The sequence below is a fragment of the Sparus aurata genome, chromosome 23 (assembly GCF_900880675.1).
Source record: "Sparus aurata chromosome 23, fSpaAur1.1, whole genome shotgun sequence".
NCBI lineage: Eukaryota > Metazoa > Chordata > Actinopteri > Spariformes > Sparidae > Sparus > Sparus aurata.
In genome coordinates this window covers 13,773,478-13,800,533 of record NC_044209.1, presented here as the reverse complement: position 1 = coordinate 13,800,533, position 27,056 = coordinate 13,773,478, and the positions used below count along the sequence as shown (strand labels likewise).

The 27,056-nt window shown below is 41.7% G+C and overlaps 2 protein-coding genes and 1 long non-coding RNA gene across 7 annotated transcripts; 1 reads left to right on the top strand and 2 right to left on the bottom strand.

The window, feature by feature from the left end:
* Positions 1–151: 151 nt before the first annotated feature.
* On the bottom strand, positions 152–4,000 carry LOC115574830 (interferon-induced protein 44-like). 4 transcript variants are annotated; one of them, XM_030406456.1, is made up of 7 exons: positions 2,942–4,000; positions 2,759–2,792; positions 2,469–2,664; positions 1,927–2,072; positions 1,279–1,450; positions 1,076–1,176; positions 152–947 (listed from the first exon to the last, which is right to left on the bottom strand). In XM_030406456.1, the coding sequence occupies exons 4-7, from the start codon at positions 2,011–2,013 to the stop codon at positions 786–788; spliced, it is 522 nt and encodes a 173-aa protein (XP_030262316.1). In that variant the 5' UTR covers positions 2,014–2,072; positions 2,469–2,664; positions 2,759–2,792; positions 2,942–4,000; the 3' UTR covers positions 152–785. The 4 variants fall into 4 exon arrangements, 3 of the variants coding, with proteins under 3 accessions (XP_030262316.1, XP_030262317.1, XP_030262315.1); XM_030406457.1 differs by lacking the exons at positions 2,759–2,792; positions 2,942–4,000 and having other exon boundaries at positions 2,469–2,751; XR_003982574.1 differs by lacking the exons at positions 152–947; positions 1,076–1,176; positions 1,279–1,450 and having other exon boundaries at positions 1,952–2,072.
* A 7,579-nt stretch (positions 4,001–11,579) lies between these two features.
* LOC115574941 (GDP-L-fucose synthase-like) lies at positions 11,580–22,952 on the top strand. Of its 2 annotated transcripts, XM_030406639.1 has the most exons (12): positions 11,580–11,624; positions 11,831–12,008; positions 13,954–14,068; positions 14,200–14,328; positions 14,673–14,746; positions 15,418–15,551; positions 19,344–19,408; positions 19,593–19,659; positions 19,806–19,885; positions 20,016–20,115; positions 20,448–20,504; positions 22,805–22,952. In XM_030406639.1, exons 1-11 carry the CDS (start codon positions 11,597–11,599, stop codon positions 20,501–20,503), a joined length of 1,026 nt encoding a protein of 341 aa, XP_030262499.1. In that variant the 5' UTR covers positions 11,580–11,596; the 3' UTR covers position 20,504; positions 22,805–22,952. The 2 variants fall into 2 exon arrangements, with proteins under 2 accessions (XP_030262499.1, XP_030262501.1); XM_030406641.1 differs by lacking the exons at positions 11,580–11,624; positions 11,831–12,008 and adding an exon at positions 12,374–12,496.
* LOC115574942 (uncharacterized) lies at positions 15,849–19,066 on the bottom strand. The gene is made up of 3 exons (XR_003982591.1): positions 17,518–19,066; positions 16,724–16,858; positions 15,849–16,606 (listed from the first exon to the last, which is right to left on the bottom strand). It is a non-coding gene; the product is annotated as an uncharacterized LOC115574942 (long non-coding RNA).
* Positions 22,953–27,056: the final 4,104 nt, after the last annotated feature.

The following is a 27,056-nucleotide window of genomic DNA, read 5'->3' as shown; positions in this document are numbered from 1 at the left end:
TATTCAAGGCGCAAGGTGATTTACTGGTCATTATACATCACAAAGTTGCATTACGAAAGGGAATATTCATACACTCATTAATGCTGCACATATTACAGAACATATAGAGTATAAGCATACCTCTGCACTTTAAATTTGTAGAAGATGAAACAACAACACAGACAATGGTGGCGATAATGATTAGTTAATGTTTATTTCATTTTTTTAAATTTGTCTCTAAGTAAAATATCATCCATACCAGAAAATGAAACAATGAATAACATGTTAAAATGCAAACTTCAAAGCAGTCATCAATATGTGGGCTCACTAAACACATCTGGTCGTCCGTATTTGTACTTTTTCATTTTTCTCAACTTATTTTGTCCATTGAAATAAATGTAAAGAATGTTAAAATCAGAGTATCTCAACTGTTTACATCTCAGCCCAACACAAGGGCACACTTGTTTTGTATCACTGGCACTGACCTGTTGTCTATGATTGCAAACAAGTAATTTGTGATGGAAAGTGGATTAAGTAAATAAACTTAACTTTATTAAAAAAAATGAAATAAAAAATACTAGAAAATAAGACACCCTCAATAAAGTATTTCATTGTGAAAAAAGGAGTATATGAAATAGCATTCATTAAAAGTCTGTTGTAATAATTCACAGATTCTTGGCTAGATAACTATACATATTGTGTATCATCTTCATAGAAATCACTATAGAGAAGAATTCAGATAACTTTTCAAATGCAATCTTTTTCTTGACTTAATCATGCAATTTTTGCCTCAGCAGTTTGTAGGTCTACAGGTTGATGAGGTAGTCTTCTCCATAGTCGATCATATGTCTCAGTGCACACAATATCAGCGCATCAAAGCCAGCCTGTGTCTTGTTTTCTGTTTCATAGTTCCTCACAAGAAAGATGCAGTTCAGTGGAAGTCCCAGCAACTCATTGAACAAGTCCACCTAATTTTTAACGAAAGAAAATTTCAGTTGAACAGTAATTGCAAAGTAGCGACTGAAGGAGATAATTTGGATTGAATACTGAAAATTTACCTAAGTTGCATTTCAACATATCACTGATAGAAACCTACCCGTTTCTTCAGGTACTTGCTCTTATACACATTGACGATGTTTTGTTTTGCCTTAGGACAGGCTTTATCAACTTTGGTGAGAATAGCCACTTGGGGAATCCCTGCCGATACAGAAACCTGATCAGTATTTCAAACATTTGTTTTGCTGGTATTGTGATTCATAAAGCCCAAGATGTCATTATTACCCCACACAGAGCTCTTACCCATGTCCCTGGCTGCTAGTCTGACTTCTCTCATCTTCTTCAAGACTTCCTTGCTTAGCAAAGAAACTGAGTCAGCAGGAATGACAGAAACCAGGACGTGAACTCTGTCATTAAGAGAGGGAGATGGTTCGTAAGATGGATCTCTTGGTTCCATGTAGTCCCCAGCTTTGAACTAGAAAAACAATAAAAAAGAGTCAAACAATGCATTTTATGAAAAAAAGAAGAAAAAAAGGATAACTCAAAAGGTACCCTGTGGAGTTTGTGTAGTGCTACAGGGAAGTTTGAATGGACCCTGTTTTGTTCTCATGCCCACACTGATGCAAACATGCACACGGGTGAAACAATACACATTCCTGTCAATAGTAATGCACCAAACAAGCTCAAGGTAGATTTATGTGTCATTTTTTAATCGGCATCTAAATGACACACAGGAAAGAAGACTGCTTAATGCAGTACTTAACAATGCAGTGTTCAAATTTGGTGTAGTATTTTGTTGGGAAGTGAATACATTTATTCCATTCGATAATTTGTTCCTCCAAAAAAAAAGTTTCTGGTGTGGGATACTGAATGTACATCCACATTATGTTTGTTTAATAAGAAAACTCCACAGGGCTCCTTTAAACAATGTCAGAGTTCAGAGGATTGTACCTGGTAACCGTCTCTCACATGTCCCCTCAGAGCTAGTTTGACGTCTTCCACATGAACTCCTCCGTCAGGCAATTTCTCGAAGCCCATGGTGTCATTAAGAACGAAAGAGTAAAAGTTCTCTTCATCCTTGCGAATTTTGTGTTTGTCTGTGACAGATAAAACCCACAGGACTGTAACTCCATCCCCCCCAGTGTTATCAAGCATTTTGTGGTGCCTCAGCCTTAAAACTAAGACGGAAACTTTATGACTATTTCCTTCCAAAATCAGCCTTAAATTACAGAAAATATACTTGTTCTGTAAATTCAATTATTCCATGTGTTGGAAGGGTTTGTGCTTGTCAGTTTTACTATGATTTTGTGGGTGAAGAATTTCTATAATATTTATTATAACAGTTATAACTTATGTCTATTTAACCTTTCTTTCCACTGTGCCGGACCAAGAGGTCTGAAGATTAGATAACATAATAGGTGTACTTACACAAGAAACTATGTGGAATTCTTCATGAATTGCTCAGAAACATCACAATCAACTGTTATTCTTACTTGTTCGGTGAAGCTTTTCTCAGATGTTGCATCTGTTGGAACTTGACCGGTAACTCTGCCTTGTAAAACACTGTCAACAGAGTTGATGAAGCTTGACTTGCCGGCACCAACTGGTCCATGAAGCAGAATCCTGAGATGTTCGACTTTATTGTTTCGAGGTTTGTAAGATTTTACAAAATCGAGATTGTCTTTGTTGCTGTTGTGTGTTGAAGATACATTTTCAGAATAAAATGCTGTATTAACTTGATTATTAAATGCACAATATGCACATTGACTTCATGTTTACTCACTTTGGCACAGTCCTCCATGGCTGACTAAAAAGTGCTGAAGACCAAATTATAGATGTTAACATACAGTAAGACAAAGATGTATTTCAATCAACACTATGCATTAGTTTCTGTGAAGAAACTGGAGTCATTTTTTACAATATCTGGAACATCTTGAAAGTGAAAGAGTGACATATCAGGACTTACCTCCCAAAGACCAAAATGTACTGGTGTCCCCGAGCACTCTTTGGTAAAGGGTCCCACAATATACATCCCTACCCTCTCAAAGGGGGTTTCTATGATAGGCAGGGGGACCAGGGGGCTCCTATAGGTCTGTGTTGGGGCGTTAACCTGGCACTCTGGGCAACTACGGCAGTAATTCTCTACTTCCTTGTGAACTCCTGGCCAAAAGAACCTCTGCAAGACTCTCTCCTTGGTCTTCTCTACCCCTAGGTGGGCCCCCATTAAATGGGTGTGGGCTAACTGCAGAACTGTGGGGCGATGAGGTTGGGGAACCAGGAGCTGCTCAGTGACCCTATCATTTTTTTTTTGGTCTCCTGATACAGTAGCCCGTGCTTCACTGCAAAGTGGGGGTAGCAAGGGGCTAAACGGGGTCCCACCAAAGTGCCCTCTATGACCTGAACATTTGTCAGTGCATTCACGTGGGTTGGGCTTGGACCTCGACAGCTGCTGAAGTTCCTGCTCTTTTAGTTGATTGGCCCTGATTTGCTGCTGCAACAAGGCGTTATTCATTTCCTGCTGTGCCCTCTGGATCTCCAACAGCATCTGCACCAGTTGCTCCATGTGGATGGGGCTGTCGTTTGTGTGGAGGTCAGAAAACCGGTGAATCAAGGCTCCAATATCTTTACTCTCGCTCATCCGCACTTACGCCCCAGATGCCAGCATTCTCCACCATCTGTGAGGTCATGACAGGAAATCCCAATAGTCAAGGCTGGAGCGATGCAAAAACTGAAAAAAATAAGCCAAAACCAGAAGAATCAATGCGGACGGTTTATTCTTTCACACAAAAATCCCCTATGAGTCCAACTGAAAACACCTCCCGAAGGAGGGGGAGGGCCCTTTAACTCCTCCTGCACCCCCAACAAAGTCTCTAACAAAAAGTGTCCGTCATCCTCCTTTTTCCCTGAAAGCACTTTCCTTGTCGCTGCAGTTATTTCATCCCTGGCCGTTCAGCTCCTTTCAGCTCCTTTCAGCTCCCAGCTCCAAGCACGGCTACTCTCTGCACTCTGTCCTCCTTTGTTCTCCTCCCCTCTCCCTTAATCAGGTGGCCTAAACACCTACACCTGTCAGAGGAGTGAGGCCCGCTGGGAAGCGTAGTGTGTGCTGCGGCCATTTTATTAGGCTGCAGCCAAGCCTGATGGGGAATATAGCAGCCCTCTACCACCTGCCCCCTGGTGATGTCACACTAGTAAACAGCAAGTTTCTACCACAATAACTACGATATCTTGGCCTGTAGTTTGAACATCATTTCAGTTTCCTGTCACTTCTAGAAAGGATGTCAGTTTAAATGAATCATTTTTGTGTGTCCTTATGATTCTGGATAATTTAGAGACTCTGTCTATGTAAAACTAAAGTGAAATGCAGTGAAGTTAAACTTGTCAGTCATGCTCAGTGGGTACTGATGGTTTTGTGTGATTAAAAAAATGTAATCTAAATAATATTGATAACTAAGGGTTTGTAGATGTTCTAATAATACAATTCCTCCGTCCTGTTCTCTACATGTAGAAGGGAGTTGTTGACATGTTTTCTTCCAGTGTGCTCAAACAGGTTCTGTTCAAGTATTTCTCATTAAGTTTTGAGGCGTGTTTTGGCTCATTATCCTACTGCAGTATCAAGTCAAGTCAAAGCTAGACTCAAGTGTACAGTGCATGGTATTCAAACACTTCAGGAAGTCAGAGACATTCCGCACCCTCTGCTTTGCATCTTTGTAGAGAGAGATGGAAAGAAAGAAGACTAAGGAGTCCCGACTTCAAATTGAAACTGTGAAGCCGACATTATCACTTGCAATGAAAGATGAAATAAAAGTATTACATTCGAAACAGAACTGTTTCTGACTGTTTGATCCACCTGTATTTGCAGATTTACCTTTATGAAATGTGGTCTGAAATACAGGGCTCAACATGTTGTGTGAGTGTACGGTAGGCTACATACAGTATGTGATGTAAGAATGTAAAGTACTTATTCATCATGTGAATCTGTTTACCTATATGATAGATTACAACTGAAAAATCCTCATCCTTAAAAGTCTAATAGGTGTGTTTTAGTTGAAACCATGAAGAAATTAAAGCTCCTGTTTGTAAGATGGTAAAACTGACACTTTGGGTTTCCCAACTCGTCAGATACTGACGCTTTCAGATGGTGGCCGACCCGACCTACAATCCTAAAGCGTCAGTATCTGACGAGTTGGGAAACCCAAAGCGTCAGTTTTACCATCTTACAAACAGGAGCTTTAACTAAAATGATGGATAGAATATTAAGAAATAATAGTTTTAGCCACTTCACACCTCATGAGGTGACAGCGCTATGGTAAACAACACCATCACTCCCCTGGTGCTCCGAGCTTCCAGTGGTTACTCTGGTAATATGCTGCCAACTATTTGTTCAGAGTATGAATTCAACTGTAGGAAATAAAACAAAAATCTTTCTTCTGGAGCTACTTTGAGGCCTGTTACATAAAGTAGAGCAAGAAGGCTGTTTCTCCCTGTTGTATTGTTAGACAGAGTTGCAACCTTCCGAGCTGACACCCGCTTCACCTCGGCCAGGATTTTAGAGTGCAACTCCACCAATTTTACATATTAAAGGTCGTGCGGGGTACTGCTGCATGTGTGGAAAAAAGTTGGAAACTGGCTCCAGCATAGCAGAGACATCATGTGTTTGTTCCACACATTCTTCCTTTTGAAAGCCTGATGCCTATATTGCCCACCATGCAATTCAGCCACTGAGTGACATAACTGGAAGCAATTTGTCCGATTACATGCAGCTTCTTCTGAAGCAACAAGTAGTACTCCTCAAGATCTGTCAACATACTTCAAGGTGTAAAATGAACAGAACATGAATTCAAAGGATAATGCAGGTGATCTCCATTTATTTGTATGTCAAAGACGACATCCCTAAACTTTTTATGGTTAATGTATTTTCACCACATGCATCTATAATGAAGTGTGCAGGTCATTCATTGCTGTTGCAACAATTTACACTGTGTGTATTATAAAAAGTTGATTGGGAGGTCAGGTCACACCTTCATAGTCGAGGATACTGAATTGGTCTATTTGTCTCACATGTATTACAGTGTTCATATTTTCATTACAGGGATTGAGTCCACTATTATGGGACGTCATTCATCCGGGCATCAAGTTTTGCTAGTAAGCAGCAAGTTTCTACCACAACAACTACGTCATCTTGGCCTGTAGTTTGAACATCATTTCAGTTTCCTGTCACTTCTAGAAAGTATGTCAGTTTAAATGAATCATTTTTCTCCTTATAATTCTGGATAATTTAGAGACTCTGTCTATGTAAAACTAAAGTGAAATGCAGTGAAGTTAAACTTGTCAGTCATGCTCAGTGGGTAGTGATGGTTTTGTGTGATTAAAAAAATACAATCTAAATAATATTGATAACTAAGGGTTTGTAGATGTTCTAATAATACAATTCCTCCGTCCTGTTCTCTACATGTAGAAGGGAGTTGTTGACATGTTTTTTTCCAGTGTGCTCAAACAGGTTCTGTTCAAGTATTTCTCATTAAGTTTTGAGGCGTGTTTTGGCTCATTATCCTACTGCAGTATCAAGTCAAGTCTTGTCAAAGCTAGACTCAAGTGTACAGTGCATGGTATTCAAACACTTCAGGAAGTCAGAGACATTCCGCACCCTCTGCTTTGCATCTTTGTAGCGAGAGATGGAAAGAAAGAAGACTAAGGAGTCCCGACTTCAAACTGAAACTGTGAAGGGAGGTCAGGTCACACCTTCACAGTCGAGGATACTGAATTGGTCTATTTGTCTCACATGTATTACAGTGTTCATATTTTCATTACAGGGATTGAGTCCACTGTTATGGAACGTCATTCATCCGGGCATCAAGTTTTGCTAGTAAGCAGCAAGTTTCTACCACAACGACTACGATATCTTGGCCTGTAGTTTGAACATCATTTCAGTTTCCTGTCACTTCTAGAAAGGATGTCAGTTTAAATGAATAATTTTTGTGTGTCCTTATAATTCTTGATAATCCAGAGACTCTGTCTACGTAAAACTAAAGTGAAATGCAGTGAAGTTAAACTTGTCAGTCATGCGCTCAACAGTTATCTACTAACCAGTGGAAATTGAAAGGAGTAGCAGTAGCATAGTTGTCCTTTTTCACCAGCCTTGACTGCTATCGACTTCACCTTTGTGAGTCTGTGCACCATCACAGAGAACTTCTTTCCTGGAGAGACTGGTTGTTCAGGAAACTACCACTGAAGCACCCATGACATGTTGAATGACATGTTGTCATGGCGTAGATCTTGATATGAAAGAAATATTTGCTTGGAAAAAAATAATACTTTTCATGAGAGTGTCTCAACAGTTTCTGTTTGAACAAACATTTGAATTAACAGTGCAGTTCACCACTGCCTCTCTCTCTCAGTCAATACCAAGTCACCCAGCAGTCGATCTCTCTTTCCCGCTCTCCCTCTTACTGCAGTCAACTTGAACAAATTTCTTATGCGCTCAGATCAAGCTCAAACAAGATGGTATTGCTTGCATAGTACGATTGCTTGGAGAGCAGTCCGATTTTCGTGTTGTAGAGCAATCTCTGACTGACCTCATATTACTGCTTAATCCCAATGCATGCTGTTCACAAGATTGTAACATTCTTTTCTGATAGACAGTAGCATCTCTACAGTGCCGCTGCTAGCCCTTTTGGTGCCCTAAGCACATAATTCCTTTATGATTCCCCCATCTCCCCCACCAAGAAAAAAACGTTTGTTTTTGCCAGTTTGACTTTTTATTACCAAACAGATAACTCAATACCAATAACACAATAGCAGCATCACAATGTAACACCTAAGAACAATAAAAAGGAAAATCAAATCAAAATCAACTACGCGGCTGTAGCTCAGCGGGGAGCAGTGGCGTGCACAGACTTTTTGAAGGGCAGGGGCGAAAAGAAGGGCACTTTTGCGCGCGTTTTGGCTCCCAAGAGGGCACTTCAGCGCACGTTTTTTGCCCCCCAGAGGCCACTTTAGTGCGTGTTTTGGCTCCCAAGAGGGCAGTTTATCATGTTTTAACCAGCCAAGGGGATAGTTTAGCGTGTTTTGCCAACCAAGAGGGCACTTTGACATGCTTTTTTGGCTCCCAAGAGGGCACTTTAGCACACCTTTTGGCTCCCAGGAGGGCACTTTAGCGCACGTTTTTCAACAATTGAGCCACGAGGGGGGGCGACTGCCCCCCCTGCCCCCCCCTTGTGCACATCACTGGCGGGGAGAGTAGGTTGGCTAGTGATCAGAAGGTCCCTGGTGCAAATCCCAGCTCCGGGCTGAGCTGAGCTGCATGTCGAAGTGTCCTTGAGCAAGATACTGGGGAGACCGGTTGTATAGGAACTGAACCCCAAATTGCTCCTGATGTGCGGTTAGCACCTTGCATGGCGGCCTCTGCCATCTGTGTGTGCAATGAGCTGGCGACTTGTCCAGGGAGTACCCTGCCCTCGCCCAGAGACAGCTGGGATTGGCTCCAGTAAAACCCCCTGCGGGGGGGTAAATGACAGTACTTGTGCTTTCAGAGGTGGTGGTTCTCTGCTGTGTATCTCTCCTTAAACTGCTGGCTGAGGGTGGTTGATCAGGGCTTGGTACTGTTGTGAAGTCTACAGGCTGCTATCTTCACTTTTTGTGAGTCTGTGAGTATGTTATGATAGAAAACTTCTGTCCTAAAGAACCCTGTTGTCGGACGAACGACCATAGAAGCAGTACCACAACAGATGTTTAAGTCACGGTCTGTGCACAGATTTCAGCAGTAAAACAGCATCACCGACACGTACAATATCCATCAGACGCAGCGTTCTGGGTGGGCAACTGGCTCATCTTAAATGATCAGGCGAACACATGGTTTCTAAACTTTTATTTTCTTGGTAAAATTCACATGTAAATACACAGTGAAGACCAAAATTTTCCATTTCTAAAAAAGAAAAAGACAACATACACTGGGCTTCTATCATATGCGATGTTCGTTGAAATTGAAAGGAGTAGCAGTATCATAGTTGTCTTTTTTCACCAGCCTCAACTGCTATAGACTTCACTTTTTGCCTTTTGTGAGTCTGCGTGTCATCACAGAGAACTTCTGTCCTGGAGAGACCGGTTGTTGAGGAAACTACCACCGAAGCATGACATTTTGTATGTGGGTGTCTCAACAGTTTCTACGTGCCCTACGCACAGCGTGTGATGCGGGTGGTGAGAGCATTGAATGGAACTCCTATTGAATAGGTTTCCAATTCAAAAATATCTGGGCATCTGGACAGATGATAAGCTGTCTTTTAAAATTCATATCTCTGAACTAACCAAAAAACTAAAGAGTCAATTATCATTCTTTTATCGTAACAGAGCTTGTTGTACTTTAAATTGTAGAAAACAACTTGGTCAGGTTTTTTTTACCTGTTCTAGGTACATGCATACTGCTCTCTCAACTTTAAAGCCCCTTGATGCTGTGTATCATTCTGCACTCCATGTTATTACTGGTGATGAGTTTAGAACTCATCACTGTGTTCTTTATGACAAAGTTGGATGGCCATCTTTATCTGTGGAGGAAACAGAACTGCAGGATTTTTATCTACCAGACCCTGCTGCATGTTTTACCTGACTATCTCATCAGTTTTATCTCATTTAGAACTTGTAATTTGCACACTCGTTCACAAGAGTCTTTGATTTTAAACGTTCCTACTGTGAGGACCAAATTGGGAAAGACTGCTTTTCAGGTCTATGCCCCTCGGTAGTGGAATGACTTACAGCATGCTCTTGAACTAAATCATCTGTTTTCTTTAGATAGTTTCCAGTGCCTATTGTTCCATGTTCTGCAGTCTGAAAATTATTGTGATTTTTCTTGAATATGATTTAAATGTCAGTGTTCTGAATGAATGTATTTATACTATATAATGTCAGGTGTCGCAGGTAAATAAAAATCACTCTCAGCATTAAAAATGTTTTTAAGAAACAAGTTAAAGAGTGTCGACCAATCATTTCTGTTTTACTGAGACTGAGAAACATCTGGCACTGTGCCTGACATCTACCTTCATATGCTGGATAATGAAAATTTCCTTTCAGGAAGAGACTGGTCGACAAACATGAAAGGGTTTCATGAATACTCCAGATTACCATAAACTTGTTTTTGTATAATTATTTTAGGAAACATTTTAGAATGTCCATATGTACGAAAAATCATTTTTTGCCATACCATGAAAGTAAAACTTGAATGACAGATGGGGTACAAAGAGAAAAGCCTTTGAGAACAGCATAGCATCATTTTTTCTGAAAAAGAAAAAGGAAACAGACGGTACAGGTACAGACGCCTTACTGTTTCTACTGCGTTAATCACCTTCCCTCTCTGAAGAACATTATATAGAAACCTTGAGCCAACTCCTGTTTTAGTGTCCACTAATCCGATGTTACAGGTCCTGGATGAAATGCCCTAATTGTGCAACATTTTGAGTATGCTCACTAACCTGTTACAACACAAATAATGACAGACTGGAGCTGCAGCCTTCATATGTCTGTTATGACAGATGTTGCACGTCCTTAACTGAACCCAGTATTGTGTCAAATTCAAATAATACTTTCAATATTTTTGATGGGATATTTATGAAGTTTGGTATCGAATCATATAATCCCTCAGCCATCTGAACTTCAAAGTACTGGCAGTTGTGTCTGTAGGAGCCATGAATGAATTGGTAGGTGCTTTTCTATTAGTCACAAGGTGAAGGGATATTGTTATCTTTTTGGTGTTTGTTTTGTTTTTTCATTTCTCATGTGTTGGAGGGAGAGGGTGAGCTGGATCACCGTGTTTTTGTTGACCGCTATTCATCTTTGATCGCTGTAATTACGTTGATTTTGAGTTTGTACATTTTACCATGACTTGATCATCGTTTTTCATTAATAAAAAGTTAAAAATTATTTTCGAATAGCAGCAACTTCTCTTAGGAAGCCCGGGCCCAACCTCAGCGACTTCCTTGTTCGTTTAAGTCGCTACAGTGTCTTTCCGATCCTGTACATCAGTAAAAGACTGTGTATTTAGTATAGTCCTTTGTTCCAAATCAAGTAAAAGGCACTTGCACAATAAAATTCTGGATTGTGTTCAAGTAGCAGAAGGTGTCCAGAACAACAACCTCACCTAAACCACGATTGAATAATGAAGGAGGGTCAATTTGGTGTAGTTGCACAGGACTGCATACAGGTACCAACACACATACATGCGTAACCCTCCACTTCAGTCCTGTAACACAAACCGAAAGAACTGGAATGCATTAGAAATGTGATGTTACCTTTCCAGGCCCAATTTGTGGCAATATTATGCAGTTTACGCACACGTATTTATTTATTTTTGTTTATTCAACTGATGTATTCATGGTAATGCAATGAAATCAAACTTCTTTTTAAATCATGAAACCTATTTTCTGTGTAGTTTTCACCATCACTGAACAGACAGCACAAATAGAGAAGATGGAGTCGGGACACCAAAGCAGAACCAACGCGTGTGCCGCTGACTGATCTGGATGGCTGTGGCGTGGGTAAATATATTTATATGAAAACATTTTGTGCCTGAACATGATAATAACCAGTTCTCTTTGTCTGACAGGTTTTCAGCAGCATTATAAAAAACCGCACTGCGATGCCAATCCCAGTTTATCAACTCAAAGGTGCGGAACGGAGAGGCTGTTTAGTTTACCGATATTTCTTCGGCTGAGAGTCTTAATTCATCATTATTATTATTATTATTATTATTATTATTATTATTATTATTATTATTATTATAGTTATGTTTTTACATAGTTGTATTGGTATATGAATTCATTTGTTTGAATTAATGAAATCTATTTTCTGTGTAATTTTCCTCGTAATGCAGAACAACCAGCACAAATAGAGAAGATGGAGTCGGACACCAAAGTGGGGCCAGTGCGTGTGCTGGTGACTGGTGGATCTGGGCTGCTGGGCAAAGCCATTGAGCATGTGGTGATGAATGAAGGTCTGAAACGGGAGGGAGAGGAATGGATCTTTCTCTCTTCCAAGGATGCTGATCTTGTGTAAGGTGTTTCAGTTCTACCTTTCTCACTCATAAAGTATAAAAATGATAATAAAGTTCAGGGATGCGCAACTGGAGCAACTATGGGCAACTATTAATTCATAGAGAGGCGTTAGTGGAGCCTGTTTCATATGTCCACGCGTGCTCTCCACGGCCTCTCCATGGATAACACCGGAGCGCACTACAAGGATGCGCTCTGACTCCGACTGCTCTTCCACCTGGACGCCGCACACGATCGATCACGTGCATGGCCAGAGTTTACCCGAAACACGGCTCTCCTATTTCCACTTTCACGGACTCCTCGGCGTGTGTCGAGCCTGCGTTCATCCTCAAAAGGAGCGGCACCGAGTGCGCTGCGTAAATGAAGGGCACGCGTGGCTCAGAAAGCATCTGCCGCAGGAGCTGGAAGACGAACGACTCAGCAAGGTGGAGACACTGCGGGGGCGGCTATCAAACACCTGCGGAGCCTGCTGGACTTGAACGCGTCCGGTATGGAGGCGTCACTCGCAGACGCGCGTAACTGCGCCGCTGCAGCAGAAGACAGAGTGCAGCAGTGATGGAGAATACTAAGTCAACCCAGTGGGAGACTTGGAGATCAGACGCTAAATTCAGATTAGCTGGTTGTTCCCCGTTTTCATGTTTTGTAGTATTGGCTCGAGACTAGTTGTTATGTCCGTTCAGGACGAATTAATCTGTGTTCGTTTGGTAATGCCTCGCTGCATGTTTAGTATGCAGTTGTTTTTGTATGAAATAGTTAAGTTTCGTTTTGATCGAAAGTAAAGAGAGTTTCGTGCATAAGCCTCTCGTTTACAACTCACAACATAAGCGCCACCTGCTTATTGCATCTCGCGCAGGCGCAGAACGTACACGCTACTGTGGAGTAAGCAGCACGTCGAAGCGGTGTGTTCAACGCGGCTTTTCTGCCGAACGGGTCAGACAAGAGGCAACGGAGTGGTTGGAGAGTGGTCGGATAAGACAGTTGGACGTCTGGGCGGTGTGTGGGGGCCTTTAAAATGCATAAAAGCAAACACGCAAATACATGTATTGAGCACAGAATATATTTCTGTTTCCGCAAATGAAATTGTGTTTTACCCGGGGGAAAAATCATCTTCAAAATATCATTTATGTGCTCGCATAATATATTTTTCTGTACTCAAAATCTCTCATTGCTCCTTCACGGCATACAGAAACATGTCATGGAATGGTAGGGCGGAGAGTAGAAATGCACATCAAACATGAATATTGTTTTTTTTTATTACCGTTGCACTTTGTTCCTGTGTTATTTTTATTGAATGATGATTTTTGAGATGTCATTGCACTGAAATAATTGTATATCACTCAGGAATGTGAATGTTTTGTCTCTGTATTAAATTGGCTAATTGAATGATGGAGATACAGTATCCTACTGGTGGAAGTGCGCGATTACAATCTGGCCCTCAGGTAGTGAGGATAACATTTTTGTGGCCCTCTCTATCATTAAAGTTGCCCCTCCCTGATATAGTTGATGCACAGTGGTGGAAAATAACGTTTACTCAAGTCCTGCACTTAAGTAAGCTTCTTGTTACAATATGTCTTTCTTCTACGTATTTGCTTTCTATTCCTCACTCACTTCTTGTTGATCTGGATCAGTCTGGAGAATGAGCCATAGTTTCATCTTGAAAGAAAATATTTTACTGGGTTCCACACACGTAGAAAAAAACAAATTCACTTGTGGAAATTTGATTAGATTTTTTTTCTCATTCTCTTTCACACATGGATTTATGTTACAAAATGTAAGCAAAACAAAAAGAGTCGAAAGATCGGACTACGTCTTCCACCGTTCCATCACAAACACCACCAGAGTTAGAAAAAAAAGGCAATTTTTTTTGTCATAAAACTTAAACTTTTCCTTTTCAAACCTTTATGTTTATTTTTCCCAATCTCCAATTTCAAACTAATGCGAACAGAGATCTTAAGCAGACCAGAGATGTTTTCGAGAAGTATCGTCCGACTCATGTCATCCACCTCGCTGCAAAAGTTGGGGGACTCTTTCAACACATGAAGGAGAACCTGCACTTTCTGGTGAGACAACGCTGCCCTACACGGATGATGGGCCTCCACCTCAGCCGTCTAAAATGCAAATTGCAAAGGTTATGCATGTGTAGTGAGAAATATCATCTCTAAATATCGACATTGTCTTTCGACTGCAACAGAGGGACAACCTCAGAATCAACGACAACTTACTGCAAACAGCCCATGAGATGGACGTCGTCAAGGTTGTGTCATGCCTGTCCAGTTGTATTTTCCCTGACAAAACCACATACCCCATTGATGAGACTATGGTGAGCTTTGTTTTGTTTACCCAGTGTAGTTCACCAATGCTCATTTTTTTCAAGCAACACTCTGCTTATAAAATTTTCATTGTATACTTGATGTGCAATGACAATAAAGTTTCTATTCTGTTCTACTTATCAATTACTTTATAAACGGTGCTTCAAGCTTAATTTCAGGGAGATTTGTGGTTTTATTTGTTGGAAAATGATGTGGTACTGTCTAATTGTCAGTAAAGGAAAGGTAGGGGAATTCTGGCTTCCCTTAGTGACACCACACATCAACAGAAATGGAAAAATGAAAAACAAGAGAAAAATCATTGGTTTATCTTTTGTTTTTTTATCTAAACCCTCAGATACACAATGGACCACCGCATGACTCTAATTTTGGATACTCCTATGCTAAAAGAATGATTGATGTTCAGAACAGGTATGTTGCTTTGCAGTGCAAACAAGGGTGTGGGCTCTTTCTATTTCATTCATCCTCAACAAAGTGCTGTAGTGGCCACTGTGAATGCTGAAGGCGGCTTTGTACCCATTAAAATGAATGTCAGGATGTTAAAAAAAATCCCACATTTCCTCACGTTTTGTTACTTTTTTAGGCACTTTCTAAAGCTTAACCTCTCATTCACGCTTTCAGCTACAAACTCCCTTCCAACTTTGAAACATTCACAAAGACGAGGACTCTCTGACATTAATTCAACTTTCCATATCATTCATACATCTTTACACAGTCGAAGTTTAAAAAATCACACTTTTTTTTAGCCATTTTCAGATTTTCACATTTGTGTGTATGGGACAGAAAGTCGACGGCCAGAGCGGAGGACTCGCCCGACAGAGTGGAGAGGAGCTTTAAAAAATTCTATCAACATCAGGACACTTCATACTCCTTCAGACGCAGTTTCAAATATGTTGAAGCCACCAATTAGTTTGTCAAGTGTGGCCAAATTCAAATGCAACAAAGTAACACTGCAAAAGGAGTAAAAATAAAAAAGAATTGCCTGATTTATCGCCATGCATGAACCATTAAACTCCCTGTCCTGTTGCTAATAATTACTGTCTGCTCCCAGCGCTGCCTCATGTGTGCCTTTGTGTTGACAGGGGATACTTCCAGCAGCATGGTCGTCATTACACAGCTGCCATTCCAACCAATGTGGTCGGTCCATACGACAACTTCAACATAGAGAATGGTCACGTGCTGTCTGCGCTCATAAACAGGACACACAAAGCCAAAGGTGAGTAAACCAACACACTAATCCATCTTGATGCAAATGAGCCGTGGCTGCTCCTGACAATTTTCTCGGGGGGGGGGGGGGGGCAACTGTCCGTTTAATAGGAAAATTGATAGGCAGCAAGACAATTGCCACATCTATTTTCTGGTCAACTTACATAGCAATACCAAATGTAACGGCTACAGGGAAAAGTTACATCCAGGAGTGTTCAACAAATACAATTATCTTGGCTCTGCAAATAAAGATCAACAGAGAGGTAAACTGTGAATCATTTTACTTTCAAATTTCTTTGAACATGGACGTAAGTAAAGTCGTTTTTTTAAATTACATATAGTTTATATAAATCCAAATAAAGGAGTAGTGCATTCAAATTGCTCAACATTGCACAAACAATACTCTGTATTTGCAGAAAGAAACAGTAAATACAGTAAATGTACAGACCAGTAACAACATTTCAAAGATTTTGTGCAGCTTAATTATCTTTAAGTGCAAATGAAAGTGCACATATTCAACAGTGAACTATAAATACAAATATAATCTCTGGCCAATTGTATAGATTTGCAAAAATGAACATGAACAAACATAAACAGATGAACATATTGCTTGATAGCAGCGTTTGAATGAAAGATTAAGAGAACTATGAAAAACCAACATCAACAGTAAATAGGTGTGTGTGTGTGTGTGTGTGTGTGTGTGACGGAGAGAGAGAGAGAGAGAGAGAGAGAAAGAGACTAAGAATGAGTGTCACCACACTACATTACTTGTATTGAAATTTTGCTCGTCTCTTTCAAAGCAGTAAAGTGATCAATAACCTTCTTGTTGAAATCAGGCATGTTCCTGACTAGTGCATTCAGATGTTCTTGGCCCACTGCATTGTGCAGGAAGGTCTTGATTCTCTTCAGCGTTGAGAAACACCGCTCAGCTTCAGCCGTGGTCATGGGAGTGCTGATGAGAATGTTCAACAGAGCCACAGTCTCAGAAAATGTCTCCTGGAGGTTGTATCTCTGCAGAACCTGGTACAGTGCCAGAGCACCACAGCAGCCCTTGAACTCTGGATTCTAATAGATGAGAGACAGTTCTGTCCTGAGCTTTGCCTTGACCTCACAGTAGCTTTCAACAGGAAATTAATAGCAGTGCTGCTCAAACATCTCTGCCTGTAGCAGTGTGGCACTCACAAGGTGGTCGCTGAAGGAGAATCTTTGTTTGCCGTAAGCCAGGATTGTGTTGCAGATCTCCCTCAACAGCTTCTGCTTCTCCTATTCTCCCAAGGCCCTCCTTGGTCTTGTGGTTCCTGTCGCTACTTCCTGCTGCTGTTGAAGGCAAGCAGACCAACAGGGTCAGTACATTAAAATATGACTGCCTGGTAGCATTTAGGAAAGTGAAGAAAATGCTCATTTCAAAACACTACTATTTATCTAGCTATTAGTAAAAAACAGTATCAAGCTTTACTTTTGCATATACAGTCACCAGCCACTTAATTAGATACACGTGTGCAATCAAATTCAATCCGATACAAACTATAACTATGCTATAACTTCTGCTTTTACAAAGCTTATACATTTTCAGCTTTGACACTGTCAGAAAAGTGATAATTCTACTTTCTCCTTATTATTGATGTTGCAGTGGGTGGTGGTGGTGTACTGAATTGCATTATCTTGAAAAGTGTTTTGAATATTTTGTATGTTAATGGAGCGGACAGAATATCAGGAACACCAGTCAGTATAATGCACTCTAATGCTCCACAATCACCAACTATGACCTCAGCAATAACCAAAGTAGAATTATCACCTTATTGACATCAACAATAACTGAAAATGTATAAATTACATTAATGTAGATTTTATAGCAGAGCTGTTATTCTGGATTGTATTAAGTTACACATGTGTACCTAAGAAAGTGGCCAGTGAGTGTATTTCTTAATGACAGGGTTTAGTATTGAGAAGGATTGAGCAATATTATTGTATCTTACCTTATTGCCTGCACACTGCTTGTGAAGCTCTGGAGGGCCCGCTTGATGAAGACTGCATCAGTGTCCTCCTTCTGCAGCTTCTGGTACATCATGTCAACGCGAGGCATGATCTGATGAAACAGCTGCAGAAAAAACTTGGAAGTCCTCATCCGGGCAGCATCTTCAGGAAGCCAGATGCCTCCCTCACTGTGGTGCTGTCAAATGAACCTGATGTCTTGATGGATTCAAAACACTGCATGAGGTCATCAAGGTTCTCGTGCAGTGTTGACGATCCTGTCAACAATCTGGCCAAGTATGCTGGTGCGTTTTGGTGACCGGGTGAAAAAAGTGGCAACACCGCACAGGTCCGAAAAGGAAACTCTAACTGCTGGGTGAAATGGCCTGCTGCATGATCAGATTCAGCTGGTGTGCATAGCAATGCACATAATGGGCATTTTTTAAATGTGCACGCACCTTTTTCTGCACACCAGCCCTCTCTCCCCTCAACACACAGGCATATGCTTGTGCAATGAGTTTCTCTCTGTCACGTTCGGAAAAAAGACCTTTCAGTCTGTCCCGAAGCACGCTAGCAGTCGACTCAGATGTTGCATCCAAAACAGGCAGAAACTCAAAGAAACACTCCTGCACTGCATGGTTTGAGTCGATGTATCTCAACACAAGCACCAGCTGCGTCTGCGTTGACATGTTAGTGGTCTCGTCCGCTTGGATGGCAACAAATTTAGCGGACTTTACCTCTTCCTTGATATGTTCCCTGATGACCGCTAGCATGCTTTCCAGGAGCTCATTCTGCACAGTCTTTGAAGTGCCCTTGAAAACTGTGGCAGTTTTCAGGTGCTCCTCACCCATCTCATCCAGCGATGCCACCAAGTCAACCAAGCCACGAAAAACGCCTGGGTTGTTGGAGCCCTCACTTTCATCTTTGCCTCGCAAAGCTAACTCAAACACTCCACAAAACTTGACACAGTCGATGAGGTGGGCTAGGATGTGTTGGTTCTTGCTAACCTCATCGTTGTGACTACAAACTCCTAGCCTGTAGCTCTGTTTCAGCTGCGCTACGATGACTTCAGACAGCTGCCCATGTGGGTCTCAGAGGACTCGTGTTTCTTCACCTTTTCTGAAGGATGATGCATGTCGGTGACTCCTGTAGTTGTCCATGCGGTGGTGTCTGCCGTGCAGGTTGAAACAATGTGCAGGTGTAGCAGAATAAAGCGTTAGCTGCTTCACAGCCTGCTAACCAGGTTTTCCGCTCATACCAGCTCCGCGAAGATCCCGGTTATATGATTTCCCCCCCCTTGGTAGAAACTTGTTTGATGTTTAAATTTGGTCTGGGAGGTCTAAATTGTTTTGTTGCCAATTTATCTTTGTTACTAAGACGACTGAAAGGGACTTCTTTCAGTGCAATTATCGAGTTGCTCCGTACACCTGACGTGGTAACCTTGAATGTGACTAGCTAGCCCGGTGGCGACGCCGGCTATTTCGCATTAAGTATGACGAAAGCACATTAGGGCGAGACCCATAGAAAACATGACATGACAGTCTATGAGAGCAATCTGGGCGATTTCAACCTGACAGAAGTCCCCCAAAAGGAACGGTACCTCATGGAGCACTGCCCTAGGCTGATAGGACAATGCCATACAGAGCAGCTCAAACTGTCCAGAACTGTCACAGCCACTGTGACACTGTGGTGGTGCGTCGCCGGATCGCCCTTATATTATTATTATTATGAACAAACCGCCCATGCAAATGAGTCGTGAGCAGTGAATAACACACACAAACACAGACAGTGACCGGGTAACAATCGTTTTTTTCTCATGTTTCTCTCGTAGTGGAAGGGACGTCGTTGACTGTGTGTGGCACTGGAGCTGCAAGAAGACAGTTCATTTACTCCCTGGTATGATACGTCTGTTCTACAAACTGTCTGTGCTGTATAGAAAGTCGGTGTTTAAGAATGTAAAGTGAACACTGCCCTCGGATTTTAGCGGATAGGTCTGGGACAAATGAGTCCCCTGTGACTGCTAAGAATAAATAAGTATGATAACTTTCATACAAGTCTCTTGATCTGTGTTTCTTATCAGGACGTGGGCCGTCTGCTTGTTTGGGTCCTGAGAGAATATGAGGAAATTGAGCCGATTATCCTCTCTGGTGAGTACAGTGCTGTGCTCGACCCTCTGCCGGCACTATTATGCTCTTCTGTGAATCTTTGTGATTGTGTGATACTCCAAAGAAAATGGGGAAAAGTTGAGTCACTACATGTGCAGCTTACTCAGTCACTGTTCATTTCTTTTCAGTGGGCGAAGAGGATGAGATCTCCATCAAAGACGCTGTGGAAATGATCGCAGAGGCTCTGGACTTCAAGGGTGAAATAAAGGTATCCTTTCAATATTCCCCAGTGATCCTACACCCTGTTATTGATTCTAATTAAACTACGCTGTACGTAGCCTATTTAGCTCAAAATCCACAGAGTTAATATCAAGTCTCTCCTTGACCCATATCATCAGTATGACACGAGCCTGTCGGACGGCCAGCTCAGGAAGACAGCCAGCAATGCCAAGCTAAGACGCTACCGTCCAGACTTCAACTTTACGCCCGTTAAAGAAGGTCAGAGTTCACGGTGCATCACTGTGCATCTTAATTATACTGCTGTTGCTTTAGCACAGAATTACTTAAGTTGATCTAGTAGTGCTGCACAGAGGCAGAAGAACAAATCCACAAGGCTACAGTAATATCCAAACATGTTGTACCATGTTTGGTGGACGACAGATGCTGTGACCTCTGGACTACAAGTGATTGCTTCTGTGGCAAGCTGCATCCAATACAATAAAGAAAAAAGCCTTTGTTCACCTTTATGCAAAAGAGAGCTTTCGATAAATATTTGCCTGCACAATGCACCTGCTGAAGGTGATGTGTTTCTGTTTTTTCTCTCCATCTAGCTATAAAGCTGACATGTGATTGGTTCCTGGCCAACTATGACATTGCCCGGAAATGAGGTGACAAAAGCTGAGTTGAAAATGTACACTGTTCTTTGGTTTTGGTGTCGAGCAAGTTGTTAACACTGTGACATGTTGTTGTATTATTATAAACTGAAATGCTCTCAGGTATCATATTTTAAACTGTGAAAGTAGTTTCACATCAAGGGATTTGAGAACCCATAAAAAGAAGCCAGTAGTTTATCAGAACATAGCCATGCACATAATCCCTGTAGGAATTCATCTATAATCATTTTAAATTTAACAGAGCTACATTTCTCATCATTTCTCCCTCGAGGGGCATTTATAAATCCTTCTTACTTGAGTCCATCTGGTCATTACGTGCATTAAGTTTTTGGAAACATGTGACAAAAGGAACTCTAACGACTGCACATATTATGATACAGAAATGGCTGAGTTCCATCCAATGTTTGGTACAGTTGGATTAAACTTGAAAGTCAACACTTTGTGCTGATTTGATCCAGTGTAAGTCTGATATTCAGTGTGTCGAATGAATGCTAGATTATTATTTCTATTTTGTTTGAAAAGAATATAAACTTTGTCTTCTAATTAAGGCATGATAAATATGTTACATTTAGAAAATGTAAGTTGTTATGTGTCGCCACCTGTCTGAACAGTTTCCACAGCAAATGTTGTGTTCCTGCATCAGATTCTGTGGTTAGTAGTTGTTGATTATAAATGGATTAAGGGAAATTTTTACCTCGATATCAAATTAAACTGTTAATGATTTTGATGGAGCCCAATAAATACATATATTGATTATCTATATCTATTTTCTCTATATTAAATTCTCACATTCCCACATGGAGTAGTCTTCCTATAATCATTTAAACATAAGGTACGTAGCAATTCTGAAAAAACAACTTGACCTTCATTATATGTTTTGTTGAACCCGAAGAATCCACAAGTTTACTCAAGGTGACATCTGTAAACAGTAATGTACCAGAGCCGGATGCTGCATCAAAACTACATCGTTTTGTTTTGATAGTGGGCGGCATTAGGGTTGGCTGATGAGTGATACAGTGAAACATGGTGATGGGCGATGACTTCATTGTTTTGTGGATTTGAAGCAGTGTGTCCCCTCAGTGTTGACGTAGGGCAGCAATTGCATATTAGCTCACCAGATGTTTCAACGGTTCCTATTTGAACAAACATTTGAATAAACAGTGCAGTTCTCCCACTAAGTCAATGCCAAGTCACGCCATCCACAAGCTACTTTAAGTAGACAGTAGTTGTAGGCCAGCATAGTTGTCTTTCTCACCAGCCTCGACTGCTTTCATCTTCACCTTTTAGGAGTCTGTGCATCATCATGGAAAACTTCTTTGCTGTAGAGACCTGATGTCGAAGGATCAAGTGTAGAATACCTGGTCTGTGGACAGATTTTATCATTACAATAGCGTCTCAACAGTTCAGGATGCAATTACAAAACTTTACAGGTTTGTAGTTGAGATGAAAATTAAGTTCCAAGATCGGTGTAATGCAAAAAAATGTAGTTAAAAAAAAAAAAAAAAAAACTGAATGGGAGATGAGGATTCTTGGAAATTCTTGGAACCACACAGAGACTGAGCTGCTTTTCTCTCAGCATTGACAAGGTTTTCTGACTTTGAAATATTGACTCAAGATGCTTCAAATACTTGGCGATAACTGCCCCTGGTGCAAACAGTTTCCACCTCTGATCCTGTGGCATGTCAGATCAGCACCTCGACACAGAACCTTTCTTCTATGGGTCAGGGTTTTCTGAGTATGAACGAAAACAAAATTTCTCTCCACCCCTTGCCTCCATCAGTTAATCAGTGAGTAGGAGTGCATTTTGTCATTCACATTTTTTTTCCAGATTTAGGCCAGTGGAAAGTGTGATGTGCGACAGCACAATAAACATTTTGGTGCTAAAGCGACCAGCGCCGCCGCTCCCATCACGCGCATCACGCACTGTGCGTAGGGCACCAAGTGCTGAGGGGGCACCAAAAATAGCCTAATGAAAAATCATCCTAGTTATAATATATATTATAATGGCGATATTATTTCCGTATAGAAATATTAGGCACATTTTAGGCATGTATATCACAAAACAGGCAGAACAAGAGATATATTTAATTGCTCAAGAAAGTAATGATGGTGTCCCCCCCCCCCCCCCAACACACACACTCAACTTCCCAAGCTCCCTGTGGGTGCCCCTCCCTATCTCAGTGGTCTGTTGGTCCATCAGTCCATCAGCAGGTGACAATGTAGAGACATGTGTGACCTGTTCTGTGTACTGTGTTTACAAAGTTGATTTTCCTTTTTCGTTTTATTGTTCTTAGGTTGAAAAATAGTGTTGGGGTTGGGTGGTTGGAGAGCACGGATCGCCGTGGAGAGTCCGGTCAGGGCTCTGGTGGGTCTCAATAACCAGGCCGTGGAGTGCAGAGAGAGTTCTTTATTTTCTAATAAAGTTGTTGGCTGTTACATGGACTTTGTTTTGTGTGTGTGTGGTTACTAAGATGTACACAGAACAAATCACACTGTGTGAAAATCACACTACTGTTAAGTTTTTCATACTGCAAAAAGGATAATAACCAATAGTAACTTAAAGGTTTACCATATTAACACACTGCTTATTACTTAACTTAAAGTAATTGCAATCCACAAGATAATAATTATTAAAGGGACAGTGTGTAACGATTTAAGTAATTTTTTAACTCAAATCAACGTCTTCGTTCATAAGTAAGTCTTCATTGGTGTACAATTACCTCTGCCAACAATCTGACTTATCCTCCTGAGTGAAGAATTACCTATCTGAATACACATAACACGGGCAAGCTCTATGGAGGCCGCCATGTCTTTCCGGTTTTAAAAAAACTATGGACTGCCGAGAGGGACACAAAGCACTACGTGGTGCTACGTAGTAAGGCTAAATGCGTTTTCGCTCAGAGCCAGCTTGACTGCGGAACTGAGAGGGAGCTCAGTGAAAGCGCTCATCACTAACAATAACAATAACTAACTACATCTTTACCTCATTACTTGAATCAGTAGAAATACTCGACGCTGTTGGGAAAGAGTCCATATTTTGAAAATGAGTTTCTTGTCCATCAGGGCCACCGTAGCTTCCGGAACGTCTCCAACTTCTTCAGAACAGGAGGGGTGAGCAAAGGAGTGTTGCAATGTAGAACCTCACAGCTAGATGGCGCTAAATACTTACTATATTACACGCTGTCCATTATCAAACTGAGATCTACTTACACAACAAATGGATGCACATATCCCTCTTAAACTGCAAAAACTAGACCTGGAACACCAAAAAAACGACTGAAAACTGCCAGAAACAACTTTTAGTGACCTTTTAGTCCTCTCTTCTTTTCTGCTGCTGGCAAACTAGTACAAACTGGTTCCTGTTGCTAGGCAGAACAGCAACAGTGCACCCTCTAGTCCAGTGATTCTTAACCATAGGGCCGCGGCCCAAGCTTGGGCCGCAAGCGCCACCTAGAGGGCCGCCAAAAACTTTCAGTTTTGCACCTGTGGGCCGCGAGGGCCGCGGGACTGCATAGGTTATCAACTTAAGACACCAGAGAAAAGCTGTTATCCATGAGACGCTCAGTTACAATGCAGCTTCCGACCACACGGTGGCGGTAATGCGTCAGTAAGTTGTTTAAGAAGCTCACAGAAGAACAGAAGACATTCAGCTTGCTGCTCACCTGTAGCCAGGGGCGTCGCACGGTGCGACTCGCATCCGTGGGAGGTGTCGGTGTTTCAACACCCACACTTTTCCCGGTGAGAGGGTTCAACACCCTCACTTTTTCTGCCGTTTATCCGCAGTTTTGCACAAACGCCTCACTACAGTCGCTCAGTTTCTCTGGCCGCTCTGTATCTGCGCTCGCTGCAGATGCCTCCTCTCCTCCTCCCTCTCCTGTTGCTACTTCAAACAAACATGACACCGGCTTTGGGACTGACCGGCTGATGATTGGCTGTTCTGCCTTAAGTCCCGCCTTTCTTGCTGTGTTAGATTTATTGTTCAGCTCGTGCTGATGATGCGGGAACAAACGTAAAATACCAAATAATAGCCCGTTTATTTGTTTCAATCACTTAACAGACCAGGCGTTTATTTGGGACAGGCGTTTAATTCCCTCCTCACAAAACTCCGGGATGAAAATGTCACAAACTTGGCCAGCTTCTCTGTGAATTCTCTGGCATCCTTCTGGGCACAACACGTGAAAAAGGCGAAGAAGAAAAACGTGCAGTGTCAGTGGTCACGTCTTCTTCCTTGATGTTTTTTCAAAATAAATTAGGCTCTGCATTGGCGGTTATTTACCCAAATATACACCTCCACCCAGCGTTTAAAGGGGACCACATGATGTGTTTTCTAATGTTTTTATTCTTTACAGCTGCTAATGTATGTAACGCTGTTACTGTGATGATACATGACAGTTAAATATTGAATATGTCTATAATAACCACATCCTGACATGTAACTGTGATTTTTGATGGGTACTAATAATAACAATCATGACAAAAAATTAACAAAGACTGCAGATCACGATAAGAAGCTGTAACTGGCAGTGAGCTGCTTTCTTTTCTGTTAGCAGTACTCCATGACAGAACATTATAAAAAATGATAATGTATAAAATAATGTTAAACGGTGAAAAAAACGTACAGTTGCAGTAGGCTTCTATTATAAATATGCAGCATATATAGTTTATTATTAGTGGGCTGTGCTCGCCAGCCCACTATGGACACCTCTATAGCAGAGCTATAGGTGTCCATAGTGGGCTGTTGTTATTGCTCGCGCCTCTTCTTATTAGTGGGCTGTGCTCGCCAGCCCACTATGGACACCTCTATAGCAGAGCTATAGATGTCCATAGTGGGCACAGAGCACAGCCCACTATTATTATTGCTCGCGCCTCTTTTTAGTGGGCTGTGCTCGCCAGCCCACTATGGACACCTCTATAGCAGAGCTATAGGTGTCCATAGTGGGCTGTGCGGAGCACAGCCCACTATTGTTATTCCTCGACCCTCTTCTTATTAGTGGGCTGTGCTCGCCAGCCCACTATGGACACCTCTATAGCAGAGCTATAGGTGTCCATAGTGGGCTGTGCGGAGCACAGCCCACTATTGTTATTGCTCGTGTCTCTTCTTATTAGTGGGCTGTGCTCGCCAGCCCACTATGGACACCTCTATAGCAGAGCTATAGGTGTCCATGTTGTTACTATTGTTATTGCTCGTGTCTCTTCTTATTATTATTCATCCTCCTTCCGATTTTGGCAGTTTTCACGCCCCGCACCGTTGAGCGCATACAAACAAAAAATATATCAAAACGTGCGGCTCGGGCGGACTCGTCCTGCTATTATTTTTCTCAGGAAAATATGAATTTTTCGCGACGCGAGTCGCGATAAACTGCGACAAATTTCCCATAAGGAATGAATGGGACGAGGTCAAAAAAATCGCAAATCTGCAACGTTTTTCAAACATCTCCAGCTCTGGCATACATTGAGCTAGAAACACCATTCCAGCTTTAAAATGTAGGCACAAGTCCTGAGTATTTTTGTTGTATTTGAACTTTTTTCCTACGATGTGTAGTTTTTGAACTGTGACCCTTGAATGGCGGTGAGTGATTTTGGAGAAATTCAGGGTTTTCAATGAGTGTGTATGGCGGAATGTTCGTGCAGCACAGTGGAGAGGACCAACTGACAGAGTGAGCGAGATTCAAAAATTCGCTCAGCGATTTTCTCTTTCCGTGACGATCCTGGCCACAAATTAGGCTCAAAAACAGTGATACTTTCCAGAGTTGTAGCCACACTTGTCTTCTTTCTCCCAATGTGTCCACTTTATCGGTAGGATTTACGGTTTTTGAATTATCGACCGCTAACCGACAAGAGTAGCTCTGAAATGCTCCATTTACTCCAATGTAAATCGGGAGAAGGATTTCCAAAACTGCACGCTTTTTTAACTCGCTGCCATTTCCACATTTCTGAAGCTAGGACCACAAAACTTAATGAGTGTGTTCTTTAAGGCCTTTCTGGCTCGATCGTGAAAAAAAATTGTTGATATCATGTAAGATTTTGACCAAATAGCACTAGTTTGACGTCCTAGATGTGAGGCAGAAATTGCTCTCAAATCAGCTCCCTCACAGGCCGTTGCTACGGCCCTTGCCAACGGTCACCTAGCAACCAAAAACAGCTGGGCCAAGAGAGAGAGTGACAGACAGACAGACACTAGACACACATCAGACAGACAGACAGACAGACAGACACACAGGAGACACACATCAGACAGACAGAAAGACAGACAGGAGACACACATCAGACAGACAGACGGACAGACAGACAGAGCGACATGTAGACACACACACAGAGCTGCTTAAGCGTGCTCTCACATGCACACAGACGCACACACACAGTATATTTCCCAGCATTTAAACTACATAAACGATCATTTTTTCACTCATTCAATGTGCGGCTTGATCGGACTCTGTATGCAATAATTCAGTTTTTTATAGAATATTAATCTTTCGCGTCGTAAGACGCGAACAGCTGCGAGACACTTCCCATAAGGAATGAATGGGATGAGGTCAAAAAACTCGC